Below are 17,114 nucleotides of genomic sequence, written 5' to 3' on the forward strand. Positions count from 1 at the left end.
CTAAAGCCCTAAAAATCCAGATGAGAAAGTGTTGCTCTTAACACCCGCAGGAACACTACATATATGTACATATAGTACATATATGTAGTGTAATAGCACATGAGGTGGAGCAGTGGCACAGTGGTTGGCACTGTGCTATGAACCTTTAGACCTGATAGTGATATCTGAATCAGTCCTGGGCACTCCCGAGTCCCACCACCCTGCCCTCCACCGCTCAGTGACCAGCACAGTAAAGTATGGTCAAACAACCCCCATGACCAACATGGTGTGGGGATGCCTCCGTCTAGCAGTGGAATGAAAACTGGCATTAAAATAATTAATTATTACAGTCATTAAAATATATTATTAAAAAAAGCACACGACGGTTATCATCAGTGTCCTTACAGTGAGGGAAAAAAGTATTTGATCCCCTGCTGATTTTGTACGTTTGCCCACTGACAAATAAATGATCAGTCTATAATTTTAATGGTAGGTTTATTTGAACAGTGAGAGACAGAATAACAAGAAAATCCAGAAAAACGCATGTCAAAAATGTTATAATTGATTTGCATTTTAATGAGGGAAATAAGTATTTGACCCCCTCTCGTTCATAAAGATTTCTGGCTCCCAGGTGTCTTTTATATAGGTAACGAGCTGAGATTAGGAGCACACTCTTGAAGGGAGTGCTCCTAATCTTAGCTTGTTACCTGTATAAAAGGCACCTGTCCACAGAAGCAATCAATCAATCAGATTCCAAACTCTCCACCATAGCCAAGACCAAAGAGCTCTCCAAGGATGTCAGGGACAAGATTGTAGACCTACACAAGGCTGGAATGGGCTACAAGACCATTGCCAAGCAGCTTGGTGAGAAGGTGGCAACAGTTGGTGCGATTATTCGCAAATGGAAGAAACACAAAAGAACTGTCAATCTCCCTCAGCCTGGGGCTCCATGCAAGATCTCACCTCGTGGAGTTGCAATGATCATGAGAACGGTGAGGAAACAGCCCAGAACTACACGGGAGGATCTTGTCAATGATCTCAAGGCAGCTGGGACCATAGTCACCAAGAAAACAATTGGTAACACACTACGCCGTGAAGGACTGAAATCCTGCAGCGCCCGCAAGGTCCCCCTGCTCAAGAAAGCACATATACATGCCCGTCTGAAGTTTGCCAATGAACATCTGAATGATTCAGTGGACAACTGGGTGAAAGTGTTGTGGTCAGATGAGACCAAAATGGAGCTCTTTAGCATCAACTCAACTCGCCGTGTTTGGAGGAGGAGGAATGCTGCCTATGACCCAGAGAACACCATCCCCACCGTCAAACATGGAGGTGGAAACATTATGCTTTGGGGGTGTTTTTCTGCTAAGGGGACAGGACAACTTCACCGCGTCAAAGGGACGATGGACGGGGCCATGTACCGTCAAATATTGGGTGAGAACCTCCTTCCCTCAGCCAAGGCATTGAAAATGGGTGGTGGATGGGTATTCCAGCATGACAATGACCCAAAACACATGGCCAAGGCAACAAAGGAGTGGCTCAAGAAGAAGCACATTAAGGTCCTGGAGTGGCCTAGCCAGTCTCCAGACCTTAATCCCATAGAAAATCTGTGGAGGGAGCTGAAGGTTCGAGTTGCCAAACGTCAGCCTCGAAACCTTAATGACTTGGAGAAGATCTGCAAAGAGGAGTGGGACAAAATCCCTCCTGAGATGTGTGCAAACCTGGTGGCCAACTACAAGAAACGTCTGACCTCTGTGATTGCCAACAAGGGTTTTGCCACCAAGTACTAAGTCATGTTTTGCAGAGGGGTCAAATACTTATTTCCCTCATTAAAATGCAAATCAATTTATAACATTTTTCTGCATTTTTTTGTTGTTATTGTCTCTCACTGTTCAAATAAACCTACCATTAAAATTATAGACTGATAATTTCTTTGTCAGTGGGCAGACGTAGAAAATCAGCAGGGGATCAAATACTTTTTTCCCTCACTGTATGTATTATCCTACTCCTAATTTTCTCCAATTCAATATTTCTCAAAACGAGGTCATTCTCAACAACAAGACGTCTGCCCCTGGTCAAGATACTGCCTGTAATATTTGCTTCTTAAATTCTAATATTGGACTGCCTACGAATGTCTGTAACGTTCGTATTATTTGTGATTACGAGCTTTCCTTCTCTCCACATATTTTTATCTTCGCAGCACGTCTCACCATCTGCGAAAGGAATAATAACGATACATCCGATTTATAAAGGGTACAGATCTTGTTCAGCCAATTGTTGACACAAGTCACTTACATATTTTTCTCACCCAGTTACTGATGATACCCAATGTCATGCTTTTGCAATGTCTCGCATTGACGAACTGTCTATTCTATAGCCTCCCTTTCGACGAGCCAGAATTCTGCTGCCAGACTTCTGATTTGCACCCACAGGCAATGTCACATCTCACCAATTCTCATATCCCATTACTGGCTCCCAAATCGATCTCGAATAAGCAGCAAAAATTCACTGTTTTCAAGATGTGAAACGGTCTTAAATCAAAATGTAGGTCTTATTGTAGTCTACTTCTCTCCTCTCAGATTGATTCATTCTAGTCGCTTAGTCCACTTGGTGAGATAAAAAAAAATCAACCACGAAGCTGAAAGAGATCGCTTTTTTCTTCATTGCCCCTGCTATTTCAAGTCCTCCATCCCTTCCTGTCCCCCCTTAGATTCAACACTATCCCTCCTCCTCTACCGTTGGCTAACTACACCGAGAAGAATGCTCTCCCTAATTCTTACGCACCCTTTTCCCCCTAGTTGCTGCTTAAAACTTTTAATATACATGACCTTACATTTAGCTTTAGCGTGGGGTCGTGACTTATGCACGGCGTGTCACACTCTCGGTCTTCCCAACCCGAATGTCGGTTGTGTTCACTATTTTTTTACATTTTAATTGATAACTTCCGTATTTTCTTTGCGTATACATTTTATGTCAATTTGATTGTCTTGTATGTGTACGGCCACTTGAGATGTTCCTGAATTAAAATGTTTTACACTCCAATTTTTTACTATGCTTATTATTGTTTATATATTCCATGACTGGCACACACTTGGGGGGGGCTCACCCCGTCGTGTCTAAGAAGAACTACAGCAGATGATATTGTCAAGAGGGAAATGTGAATTTCTGGAAATGTAGCGCTGCTACGAAACGAACAGCTACAGCACGAGAGGGTAATGAGTGATATCACAATAGCATCATCGCCCCCCTAGCCATACTTTAGTCGGTAAGAGGCTAATTGTGAACTGGATGTGCGGTTGGATAACAGTGGCTAATGGATGTCACACAGATGTCGTTTTACAGTCCCGTTGCTCTAAATACAGTGCACCAAGACGTGCTACTGTCACGGTGGTTAATTCAGCAGCGAGCATTAACAAGCAATTTACAAGTTGATATGCTATCAATTGTCATGGCTAAAACTAACACATTTCCTTTGTGAGTACAATGCATTCTACTGAAAAAAAATTATTCACGTGATATAATGTAACATTGCAATTTTCACATATCGCTGCGAGTACCCAATACGCAGCAAGGGATACGAATGACTGTGCTCCTTCGGAAGTGTTCACAGCATGTGCATGACCTATGACCTCTCAGACCGAGTGAGTCGCCTACTTGTAATTGGAAAAAGATAATGCTTCACTGTGCGTGATAATTAAAACACAAAATGATTAGCAATATCACGAGTATGCTTTTACCAGCGCTGTACTGAACCTGGCCTTTTGCCAAAAAATGCGTATTCACATATTTTAGCTTTCTTTGGCAATGTATACGTTAAAAAAAACTCGGTTAGAAAATATGCATGCAAATCGTGTGAGCTTCAAGTGCACTGTGGAAATGAAAAGCTGGATTATAAATGAGCATTTTCTTGCACGGAGAAAAGGATGTGCTTCTGACTTTACTGGGAGCTTGTGACTTTGCCTGCTCATGCTCACTCTGAATTTAAAAAAACCCAGTCAACTATAAATGAAAAGCCATTAGGAACATCTACTTGCAGAGTAGACACAGCGCTTTTGTCTTGCACAACAACAAAAACATAATTAAAGTTTTCACAAATAATTATGTGCAACTGGCATTAAAAAATAACATAAAGGGACGTGGTATGTCCTTCGCAAACACATTACAGAATCAATCACCACAGCAGCCGTTTGTTGTTGTATCACTGTTGTCGTGATTAAATGAAGCATTTGTATGGCTCACATAAAATGAGGAAGATTATTTTAACACGATCAAGAAGCCCGCAATATCATGAGCAGCTCTCTCTCCTCCTCATCTCTCCTCCTCTCTGTCAGACTGAAAATATCCAATGTATTTTGTTATGAAGTGATTTACTTAACACGGGTATGTTTCCCAAAACTTGTAGGTCATTGCCTTATTTGCTGGATGATTTTGAAGAAAGAAAAAATAGTTGAGAAAGGGCAAAGTTCTTTCAAAAGATGCAAGGTGGATCAATAAAGTGCATTGTGAAGGGCAAATCTCTTCTGGAAGACTTTAAGTGGTTCATCAAAAATGTGTGTAAGATACTTCCTGAATATTCTATCCTTTAAAACTGTCCCACAAGTCCGTTCACCCTCTTTGTCTTCTGAAAGATTTTTACGTGGGAAAGTATACTTTATGAAGAAGAAATGATCTTGTGGAAGATAGCAGGCAATCGATAAAACACATTGTGAGTGGTAAAGCTGTTTTCGCAAGATGTAAGGCAGATTAATACATGTTATGGAAGATGCATGCACAATAGTACACCATTAAAATGTTTGTACTACTCCCGTGTATTTATCGCTGCATCTTTTGTAAGTGACATTCTTCCACCTCCAAAAAAGGCCACATCCGGTGTGACTCTTATTTGACTAAAGCATGTTTTAGTGGGGCATCTTCCTGTTGCAGAAGCCACAACATTTTATGTTTATTGTTGTTGTTAGTTTTTAGACATAGTGGTATATGTTTTAGAATCTGCAAGTCATGAGCTGTTGATTTGTGCCTCATTTTACCACCTGTCACCTGTTCTTCAAACCTATCAAACAGTGGCCTTTGGCAGCACCCATGCATTATAGAGATTGTGCGTTGCTTTACTTGAAACATTATTTCGTCAACATTTTCAGAATTTCAGACAAGATTGCAATTGTAAATCCCGTGTGATTTTATTTTCTCAAGTTAATCTTAGATTTAGTGCACTTGAATAGAATAATTTGGCAACACACAGCAAGGGACTTTACTACTTATGCAAATAAACTTTTTTTTTATAAAACACTTTTTATTAAATTCCTACATCAGCTTTAATTAGGAGTGCCATTTACTTTACATTATTTTAGCTCTTTAGCTTATTTCACCAAATTCTATAACGAACGTGCCACCCGGTGAATTCAATGCCAGCCTTGATATGCAGTGCAACAAGGCAAAACCTGCCAGCTCTATCAGCTTTTTCTATTAAACATTCCTTTTGCTTCTTCTGGGTTCTTTCGGTAAAGTCACGTAGAATGGAGATAAAATAATAAAATAATAACAGAATTAAATTATCACGACGTTTCGGCCACAACACAAGTAGCCTTCCTCAGGTGAAGAAACAGGACTGTCCGGAAGACAGCACTTGAGTGAACCCTGCCAAGCTTGAAAGTGTCTTTTAAGCTGTGTGGGAGGAACAGAGCGCCTTGACAAAGGAGTTTACATATACATTAGCATGTAACTGGGGGATTAGCATGATGTTGGTGTGAGGGATGAGCACCACGGAGAGGGATGAGCACCACAGAGAGCGACGAGCTCGGACCGGAGAAAGGGGGGAGAGGAGTTTACATATAAATTAGCATGTAACTGGGGGATTAGCATGATGTTGGTGTGAGGGATTAGCACTACGGAGAGCGACGAGCTTTGTTCAGACGGACGAGTCCATCTATGTTCGTAACGGAAGAGGGGGGGGAAGAGGAGGAAACAGCCACGGTGCGCTGCTCTGTACTTGTAGTATTACACTCTGTATTATTCTACTAACCCTACTGTATACCACACTGCTGTATATTCACTATACAATTACGGTACTATATATTGCCTTATGAATTATGTTAAACATTACACTGTTATACTATTTATTATTAAACAAAATGACCGTCGTGTGAAAGGTACTAAGAGGCAGTGCCAGCGAATGGACTGCGGTCTGAAAGCCACCGTAAAATACAATCAATCAAGAACCGAAATGGTTTATAACGTCTTTCCAATGGTTACTAAGCCAGAATCCATCTTCTTGGTTGAAATTGTCTCTGTGTTTGTATATGTGGATAGCCTCATGAACGAATCTCTCATGGTAGCCGGATGGCTTGCAGAGAACCTCTGTCTTGGAGAAGTCAATGTCATGTGAGCCCACTGAATTATAACAGTGATCTGCCACGGCTGAGGTGTTCGTCCTACCGTATTTCAAGTCTGCTTTATGTTCACAGATGCGGTCCGAGATATGTCGTTTGGTTTCTCCAATGTAACTGCTACAACAGAGGCAACTTAGTTTGTAGACGCCCACGTACTGTATGTCTGGAACCACATCTTTTACAGACGGAACCAGATCACGGATTTTATGTACTGTACATAAGGCTATCCACATATACAAACACAGAGACAATTTCAACCGAGCAGATGGATTCCGGCTTAGTAACCATTGGAAAGACGTTATAAACCATTTCGGTTCTTGATTGATTGTATTTTACGGTGGCTTTCAGACCACAGTCCATTCGCTGGCACTGCCTCTTAGTACCTTTCACACGACGGTCAATAGTTTAGTTTATAGCATTTTGTATAATAATAAATAGTATAACAGTGTAATGTTTAACATAATTCATAAGGGAATATATAGTACCTTAATTGTATAGTGAATATACAGCAGTGTGGTATACAGTAGGGTTGGTAGAATAATACAGAGTGTAATACTACAAGTACAGAGCAGCGTACCGTGGCCGTTTCCTCCTCTTCCCCCCCCTCCTCCGTTACGAACATAGATGGACTCGTCCGTCTGAACAAAGCTCGTCGCTCTCCGTGGTATTAATCCCTCATACTAACATCATGCTAATCCCCCAGTTACATGCTAATTTACTGTTGATATGTAAACTCCTCTCCCCCCTCCTCCGTTCCGTACATAGATGGACTCGTCCGTCTGAACAAAGCTCGTCGCTCTCCGTGGTGCTAATCCCTCACACCAACATCATGCTAATCCCCCAGTTACATGATAATTTATATGTAAACTCCTCTCCCCCCTCCTCCAGTTTGAGCTCGTCGCTCTCCGTGGTGCTCATCCCTCACACCAACTTCATGCTAATCCCCCAGTTACATGCTAATTTATATGTAAACTCCTTTGTCAAGGCGCTCTGTTCCTCCCACACAGCTTAAAAGACGCTGTCAAGCTTGGCAGGGTTCACTCAAGCGCTGTCTTCCGGACAGTCCTGTTTCTTCACCTGAGGAAGGCTACTTGTGTTGTGGCCGAAACATCGTGAGAATTTTATTCTGTTATTATTATACATATTTTTTTTATCTCCATTCTACGTGACTTTACCGAAAGAACCCAGAAGATGAATTCCTGCAGTCACGAAAGCTTTAAATCGAAATTCATGTTGCTATTTCTTAAAAAAAGGATCCATTTTGCCTGTTATTTCCACTTCACAAAACCAGTGCATACCAGCAGTACACCTTATTTTTTTATTGGTCAGATAAACATTGGTGCATGCATATTGCTACTCAATTTTGAGATATAAACGGATTTTATGTCATGGTGAGAATATTATTCCGATGTAGCCTTCCCTGTGTACATCCTCTTTACATAGCACACAGTACATGCGAGACAGATCCCATTCTTCCTGCAAGTCCAATTTGCTGTGCTCAGCCAGGTCCTATTTACAAAAAGAAAAAAATTAAAGTGGTCTAGTAGACAAGCACTGACCATGAAATATGTTTATCTGTTGTCATTCAAATACACACACAGATATTGTATCCTGTGAATTAAAGGACAGAACATTGTAAACTTATGCTATCAGCTGAGTTATGATGTTCTCTTGTCTTTTGTCTGTTCCAGTACAATCAGTAACATCTTTCCTGGCTGCTGCCAATCAGAAAACATGAGGACACGACTATTGTCTGGTTGAAAACATTTATTTTGGACATGATGTGTGACCAATGAGTGCATATCATTGTGTGGGCATAGTTTTCGTAGCTTTTATTTTGGCTTGACCCTGGTCACCCCAAAACCGAGAGTTTTCCCATACAATTGCAGCTGTACAAGTAAACACACAACTCCTTACGGCCTATGGCTGCCATTAACCATGATGAATTGTACTTTCATGTGGCTAAGCTTTTGCAACTCACCCTTTTATTATATACAGTAGTTGGGTCACATTGCTGTTGCATAGATAGTAGGACCACACGGAGCTAAGACCACGTGAATGAGAAAATATGCACTGTAATGAGTCTACACGTAGATGAGACCACATGGGAATGAAGATTACATGGAAGTGAAACCACACTGATGCGAGCCCTCACAGCCATGATTTCAAATTGGAGGGAATAATGCTCTTTCATTTCACATCCAATCACTGCCCCTTGTGCTTATCATTTTTTTAAATGTGATGTTGTGTCCAAGGGAAGACTTTTAACATTCCATAATACTCCATAGTAGGCTGACAAGTCTTGTCGCCATTAGATAATGCTTACATGTGTCGGTTTCACAAGAAACGATGAATGACAAGAACTACAAAAATGATAACATCATATCACCAGCATGCCATCAATTAAGCCAAAAACACTTAGCAATGCACTGATTTAAGGGAAAATGTATTTCTTATTTCCCAACAATTATTGCATTCATTATAAATAAAACACTTTAGAAACATTCAATTAGCCACAGTAATCACGAGATGACAATATTTATTTTAGAAAGAGACGACGCGATTATTATGACCCTTCGATCACGGCAATGCCACTAATAAGACATCGTTGCAACAACGTGAACGTGTGCTCGGTTAACTCTTGCGATGTTGGGGCTCGCCTGAGTGTGTGTGGTATACTGCACTTGTCAGGTTGGTATGTTCACCACCCTGGACTGACCAGTTTGCTGAAATACACGGCCACATATCCTTCCTCCGACGGTATTGCAACTTGAACCATGGTTTTTAGTCATCTGCGATTTTTTTCTTTCATCAAACATGACAGCAGCAGGGTAGGTGTAGGAGAAGGGGATGCTATCAAAATCACTGGGCAAGATGCCTTCTTGACCTGACTGTTGCTACATACAACATGCAGAATCTATCCGACTTATCAAACCTTGTTCGAACTGGAGACAGAATTGAGAGAAATAAATTGAGGTTTAGTCTCAGTGATGTGAGAAAGAAAGTGGAGAACACTACAGGGATTTTTTTTAATTAATTATGGGGAAGTTAGATCCTTTGTCTCTCCAGCTATCAAAAATAAAAATTTCGATTTTAATACTAGATTGGATAGAGTTGTCCAGTTAACATGTAGGCTCTCGAACCACTGCAAGTTAAATACAATTAAAATACTGTATATGCTCCAATAACAAGCCATGGAGATGCAGACCAAATGTATGAAGAAATTAACAAACACATGTCGGTAAAATCCATGAAAACACCATGATGGGTGACTAGAATACAAAATAGGTGAAATGTTTAAAGATGAGAGGATGATTGGTAAGTTTGGCATTGGAACGAGGAACAAGACAGAAGCCATTATCTTAGGAAAATTGACTAGCCACACGATTGTATTTTTCACCGCATCATTGCTTCCTGAGCCATAATAAGCATGGCTCCAGAAGTATGTGTAAGCCAATGTGGAGAGGCACAATTTGTGCCTATTGCTAGCTACACCTGTAATATTTAACATGCACGTACATGACACCATCAGCATGGTGAGTAATGAAATGAGAAAAAAAAGCACAGGGGCCAAATGCACACACTCATTCCTTTCACAGTAAATAATAACGTTGCTTGCGTACACACTATCTCATATGTGTGTGGCTGTACATTGTAAATGAAAACGCAGTGAGTTGTTGATGAGGTCTGTACCTGGAATTCACATGTGCATGTGATGTTCCCCAGCAGGTTGGCGGTGCACATACCACCATGCTTACACGTGCTGTCATCACACACAGATGCTCCGACATTGCTCACTGGTGCAGTGACATCTGAAAGTGCAAAACATGGATAGAGTCGATCATCACTATCATGATTTAGCAACATGCGAACTCATTGAACAGGGCCACAAACAAAACATCAAACATTTTTAAATTCCTTAATTCGAAGCACGAAGCAGTGTTGACATTTGGTTGTGCATCTGTGTCCGCAATGGATGCGCGCATCTTGCAGGGAGCTGAGCCTCACACACCTGGGTCTCATGGAACGCGTTGATGCTGTATCCAAACTCACCGAAGTTTGTTTGGCTTTTGTAATGTCTTTGGAAACAATGAGCTCAGCTAAACAAACACTGTAATTCGTTTTTAACATTGTACAGCAACTCTTAACAATAGGATAGTGTTTCGCAATACATATTATACAAAAGTGGCAAGCATTTAAAAAAAAACATAGTTGCACAAAAGGCAAGGCTTTGTTGAAACCAAAGTCACTTAGCACAAGTCCAAATGCAAAAGGGTGAATTTTGTAGGATATTATAGGGAGAATATCCGACAATACATTGCTCTCCTCGACTCTGATTTACCTACACAATAAACCAAAGTAGGTATCGTATTACACTTGTGCATGTCATTCAATAATTTTCAACATTCGGATTGCAAACAGCCCGTTAATTTATTTGCTCATCCAATCTGCCTCACTGCATTTTCACAAATGTTCACAGACTGTCATATAATTTACTGGGTACTGCACAGGCAAAAGTCTATTGTAAAAACTGTGCAAGCATTACATATGGGCGATCGTGCTATTTTCCCGATGCAGTCATGCATACTTTAAAATATCTAAAGAGAAATATCTAGCGGCCATGTGACACAACAGTGAACTAAGAAAAGAGTATGCCCATAGTTCTGGATGACTGAACCAACTCAGACAATTGGCGATGCTGGAATTAGGTCAATCTCTCCACAGTGGCTTACTCAGACCCCCAATTACACGAGCAGCAAGTTCATGTTTAATGCAAGGCAGATGACCCCTGTCAGTCAGCTGGATGTGATAGGTAGGATTAATTAGGTAATGTGTTTCCCTACTCTACCTGGTACTGTTTAACTGAACATGCTCTGCAAAACCATGTGAATTCAAATTACGTTTTCTGTAATATTATGCGAGCTGAAAGTTAGTACAGTTTTTTTGTTAATTAAGTAAGGCATTTGCAGATTAAAACATTTACGGTGAACATGTGACTGTTTAAAAATTGTTCTTTGCTTTCATAAACCTTTCAGAAAAAAACATTATACTCAATAAAGTAATTTAAAAATTTTGGTCACTCTCGCCCCTACTAACTTGAGGGCCATATTCACCTGCAGATTTGACATTTCACCTAATTTACCTTCTTAATATATAATACAAACATTACTTGAATCCATACACAGAACATGAGAATAGAAAATTCCTGTTTTAATAAAACTCTAGGAAATGTACCAATTTAAATTCTGCCAATATTTTCGTGGGAATTTATTTACGCGAAATTTAATTTAGGAAATAATCCTTACGTTTATTTGAATGTATATATGGAATATTTGAAATATGCCATTCATCCTCGGTAATATACAAGGCGTGAGATGTGATTTATCCAGGGTCTTTCTCAAAATATATGTAAATGCATTGAACTGGGTGTGCAGTACAGAGGTGGTGAATACTGACCGCTGCAGTTATTTTGACATTTTTATTAAATTCATGTTTTAACTCTATAAATGAAAGCACATTTCCCTCAATCAATCAATTGTAAATTATTATTTTTGTATCACGAAGGACCTAGCCCGATAAAATTCCCGTTTTTTCTTTTATTTCCTGCATAGAAAAAAGGAAACTGTATTCTGCATCCTTCCCATTTGTTCCTTCCATTCCACAAAAAGGGAAAGTGTGCATTGATTTGTGCGAGCTATATATGTAATGCCTGAAGGCTATGTACTTTGTGAAAAAAAGGATTTTATATAGCACGTATGAGATATGTACATCTTTAAGCAGAATGCATAAGTATGTTGTATGGTACATGATAACTGTAATGGCTGCGGAGCTGCAGAGGACATTATTTAATGTTAATTTAAATTCTAAACGTTTTCCATGATTATACAGCTAATCCCCATTTTGTCTGGTGGGAGTTGCTACTCAGCTGTTAAGTCATTTATTTACGGGAGATGCCCCACAGTGCTGCCGATTTGGCAGACTTATATATGGCTGAAAACGTTGAGGGTGGTTCCAGGGCATATGCGTATCTCCACTTACCACGGACACACAAAGAAGACTGATAAGACTCTGGTGCCAACTAAACACACTTTACCCATTTCCCTATATAACAGTGGTGAAATGTGTCATATGAGCAATCACCAGCATTTCCAGATGTGTTTTGGTTTACCAAGGGCATAGCTAGTTTCAGTAATTTGAAAACGTTTGTTAAGTTATTTGATTTTTGTGTGTGTACCAGCCCATACTTGGGTCCACTAGCATTGACTGAATGGGGCTGCAAATAGCTGCTCCTTCGCCAAAGCGCCCATCTCATTGACTTTGTGGTGGGCAGGGGCGGAGCCAGGATTTTGACTTTGGGGGGGCTGACTTCAATATTCTGAGATATCCAGTTTATGTTTTCCAATGGGCGCCACAAATGTATAAAACAAATCTTATTGGATTTGAACGCGGAGTTTATTAATAGGTCGGAGCCGCTGATGTGGCTAATAAGTTTGATAAGTTCGAAAGGCTGCCGCTCAAGCAGCCTGCAGGGCAGCACAAAGTGGCAGCCTGCAGGGCAGCACAAGGTGGCAGCCTGCAGGGCAGCACAAGGTGGCAGCCTGCAGGGCAGCACAAGGTGGCAGCCTGCAGCATTTTGCAGCAGCTGGATATTCGGTTATCCCGATTATCGACTTTCCCAAAATTTCAGGGGGGTGCTGAGCCCAGCCCCTCCTGTGGCTCCGTCCCTGGTGGTGGGCATATAACACAGAATTATTTATCTGTAACCAACGACTGCATAACATTGTTCGGGGGGGGGGGGGGGGGGCTGTGACCATAAGGGGTTTGCACTACACTCAGCTCAATTATGCACAATGTTATTATTTTGGAACATTGGCCCCCGCTGGGGATGGAAGCTTCAGTTCTCCGCACTGCAGACCAGACAGAAGAAGGTGACCACGGCTTGTGGTTATCTGGGTAAGCCTTACGGGCAGCAGAGACCTGCTGTTCTGTAAGGGATCCTTCAACCAAGCTGCCACACCAGTACACGTGTTGCTACACGTGTGCACAGATACTTTACTCGTATTACTATTTCACCGTTGTTATATATTTCATTCACTGTATTTTATTTTCTGGTCAAGTCCATTTGTATATGAGGACTTCCGTTATCACGGCCGTGATGAGAAAAATGATATCACTAATTAGTGGCAACCTGCAATATTAATGTTTCTGTTTTTTTTGCTGCTGCTGTGCTCATGCATCATGGATCTCCCTTGTAAAATAGCTGGAAGACTGGCTAAACGGGATCATCCATGTAATAAATCAAATAAACTCAAACCTGTGTAAATAAGATGATTTTATAATGAGTACTGTGCCGAAGGAGATGCTGCCATTGTGTAATGGTTAGCGCACCGCACAAGCAATCCAGACGTCACCAATTCGATCTCCTGATTAATTGTGCATAGACCACAGGCAGTTAATCAGTAAGTAGGTAATGTTTGTAGGGGTCAAGTGTGGGTACTCGCACCTCTTCCAAGACGTCTGGCCTGTGTGGAAAATAAAAAAAAAATGTCTACTTTAAAGGGGCTTTCCAGAGCACCCTCTAGTGGAGACCATCTCATCAGCAGTTGTATGAGCTGTCAATTACAGTGCTGGACCCTGAACCTTTTTTCACTGCGGCGTGAGTAACGGAGTTGTTTAGATGCCTTGTTAGCCTGCCTCACATTGAGGAACTTCCCTACAGGTCCACAGTGGATGGATCAGTCACTTTAGATGCTGTAATATCCAGTATATATTTTTGGAATGATAAAAAAGAAACATTGAGAGGCAAAAAAAAATCACTATTGGAAAATATGAACTTACTCCTCTTCGCTCCATGTGGAGCATAAGGCCACAACAAGCCCACGCCTTGCCGGACGGTCTTTAGCAGCTTTATAGGAAAATAAGCATTCATATATGTTTTAGGAGAGTCGCCCATGGTAATATGGGTTTGTACCAAAGCACACTACCCACGCAAAACTGTGACACCCAACGCTGTGGTTTCATACTCGAGGGAAGACGATAGTGAGCTTAAGCAACAAAATGAAAATTACAAAAACCACTGACCTTCCATAACTACAAACTAAGCACTCCCTTACAAAAGATAATACATCTCAATGAGTTTTCAAGAGGTTAAGCAAAGGACAATTCTCTGAAATCAATTAAAAGACAAAAGTATGACCTCAATATTGTGTTAATTTCTCTGAAATTATATAATTTCTGCACGTACAATAATAGAAAATAGTAACATACAATTAATGATTTTCATCAGCCATGATCTATTCACCAGCCCACTGGTCTTTCCTGAATGTAAATACAATGTCTCTAACCGACATATGTTCTCGGGTCCATGTGTTCCTCTGTTTCTCAGTGTAATTTTAAGCTTCTTAGCACACTTTTCAATTTATACCGCAGAGCGTAATCTCCGCTTATGAAAAACTTTTTTCTTTAGGTACATTGCTCTTGTTTGTCTCAACATTTAATACATTTGACATGTATCTTAATTCGTCTCGCAGACTTATTGTACGTACAGTGAGGGAAAAAACTATTTGATCCCCTGCTGATTTTGTACGTTTGCCCACTGACAAATAAATCATCAGTCTATAATTTTAATGGTAGGTTTATTTAAACAGTGAGAGACAGAATAACAACAACAAAATCCAGAAAAACGCATGTTAAAAATTATATAAATTGATTTACATTTTAATGAGGGAAATAAGTATTTGACCCCTCTGCAAAACATGACAGTACTTAGTGGCAAAACCCTTGTTGGCAATCACAGAGGTCAGACGTTTCTTGTAGTTGGCCACCAGGTTTGTACACATCTCAGGAGGGATTTTGTCCCACTCTTCTTTGCAGATCTTCTCCAAGTCATTAGGGTTTCGAGGCTGACGTTTGGCAACTCGAACCTTCAGCTCCCTCCACAGATTTTCTATGGGATTAAGGTCTGGAGACTGGCTAGGCCACTCCAGGACCTTAATGTGCTTCTTCTTGAGCCACTCCTTTGTTGCCTTGGCCGTGTGTTTTGGGTCATTGTCATGCTGGAATACCCATCCACGACCCATTTTCAATGCCTTGGCTGAGGGAAGGAGGTTCTCACCTAATATTTGACGGTACATGGCCCCGTCCATCGTCCCTTTGACGCGGTGAAGTTGTCCTGTCCCCTTAGCAGAAAAACACCCCCAAAGCATAATGTTTCCACCTCCATGTTTGACGGTGGGGATGGTGTTCTCTGGGTCATAGGCAGCATTCCTCCTCCTCCAAACACGGCGAGTTGAGTTGATGCTAAAGAGCTCCATTTTGGTCTCATCTGACCACAACACTTTCACCCAGTTGTCCACTGAATCATTCAGATGTTCATTGGCAAACTTCAGACGGGCATGTATATGTGCTTTCTTGAGCAGGGGGACCTTGCGGGCGCTGCAGGATTTCAGTCCTTCACGGCGTAGTGTGTTACCAATTGTTTTTTTGGTGACTATGTTCCCAGCTGCCTTGAGATCATTGACAAAATTCTCCCGTGTAGTTCTGGGCTGATTCCTCACCGTTCTCATGATCATTTCTGATTGAGAGGGGGTCAAATACTTATTTCCCTCATTAAAATGCAAATCAATTTATTAAATTTTGATATGCGTTTTTCTGGATTTTTTTGTTGTTATTCTGTCTCTCACTGTTCAAATAAACCTACCATTAAAATTATCGACTGATCATTTCTTTGTCAGTGGGCAAACGTACAAAATCAGCAGGGGATCAAATACTTTTTCCCTCACTGCATAAGAAGAGGTTTTCACCTTTTTTACGGCAACAAATCAGGTGTTAAGATTTTAAAACACCAAACTGAAACATTTTACAAGGAATCATGTCTGCATTAACCACAATACTTGTGGTCAGCATGCAAACAAAAAACATATATTTCGATTTAAAGCTTTGGTGACTGCAGGGATTCATCTTTTTGGTTCTTTCGGTAAAGTCACGTAGAATGGAAATAAAATAATAAATATAAAACATAAAATAAAATTCTCACGACGTTTCGGCCACAACACAAGTAGCCTTCCTCAGGTGAAGAAACAGGACTGTCCGGAAGACAGCGCTTGAGTGAACACTGCCAAGCATGGACAGCGTCTTTTAAGCTGTGTGGGAGGAACAGAGCGCCTTGACAAAGGAGTTAACATATAAATTAGCATGTTAGTATGAGGGACAAGCTTGTGTTCAGACGGACGAGTCCATCTATGTTCGGAACGAAGTAGGGGGTGGGAAGAGGAGGAAACAGCCACGGTGCGCTGCTCTGTCCTGTGCTGCGTTATAACTATGCTATAAACTGGACTACTATACAAAACAATATTATACCTTCCAATCTAAACTACATGGTATAATATCGTATCTATAGACAAATCCCACCCTTGAATTATACAATGCGTTACTATACACTACCCTATACTTTAGACTATAAAATATTAGACTTTTAATATTACACTATGTCGTATTCTACCAACCCTACTGTATACCACACTGCCGTATATTCACTATACAATTACGATACTATATATTGCCTTATGAATTATGCTAAACATTACAATGTTATACTATTTATTATTATACAACATGCTATAAACCATACCATTGACCGTCGTGTGAAAGGTACTAAGAGGCAGTTTTAGTGAATGGACTGCAGTCCGCAACACAGGACAGAGCAGCGCAGCGTGGCTGTTTCCTCCTCTCCCCCCCCTCCTCCGTTCC

General features: G+C 40.8%; 1 protein-coding gene across 3 annotated transcripts in view; it reads right to left on the reverse strand.

The window, feature by feature from the left end:
* The window catches only part of LOC116938720 (tomoregulin-1-like), a 51,059-nt gene that overhangs the window by 28,905 nt on the left and 5,040 nt on the right, over positions 1 to 17,114 (reverse strand). For all 3 annotated transcript variants that reach the window (XM_032946249.2, XM_032946248.2, XM_032946247.2), the window contains exon 2: positions 10,059 to 10,177. In XM_032946249.2, the coding sequence (XP_032802140.2) occupies positions 10,059 to 10,177 (119 nt within the window). The remainder of the gene's footprint in view (positions 1 to 10,058; positions 10,178 to 17,114) is intronic.

Source organism: Petromyzon marinus, chromosome 4, assembly GCF_048934315.1.
Source record: "Petromyzon marinus isolate PM22_M1 ecotype Great Lakes invasive population chromosome 4, UKy_Petmar_22M1.pri1.0, whole genome shotgun sequence".
Classification (NCBI taxonomy): domain Eukaryota; kingdom Metazoa; phylum Chordata; class Hyperoartia; order Petromyzontiformes; family Petromyzontidae; genus Petromyzon; species Petromyzon marinus.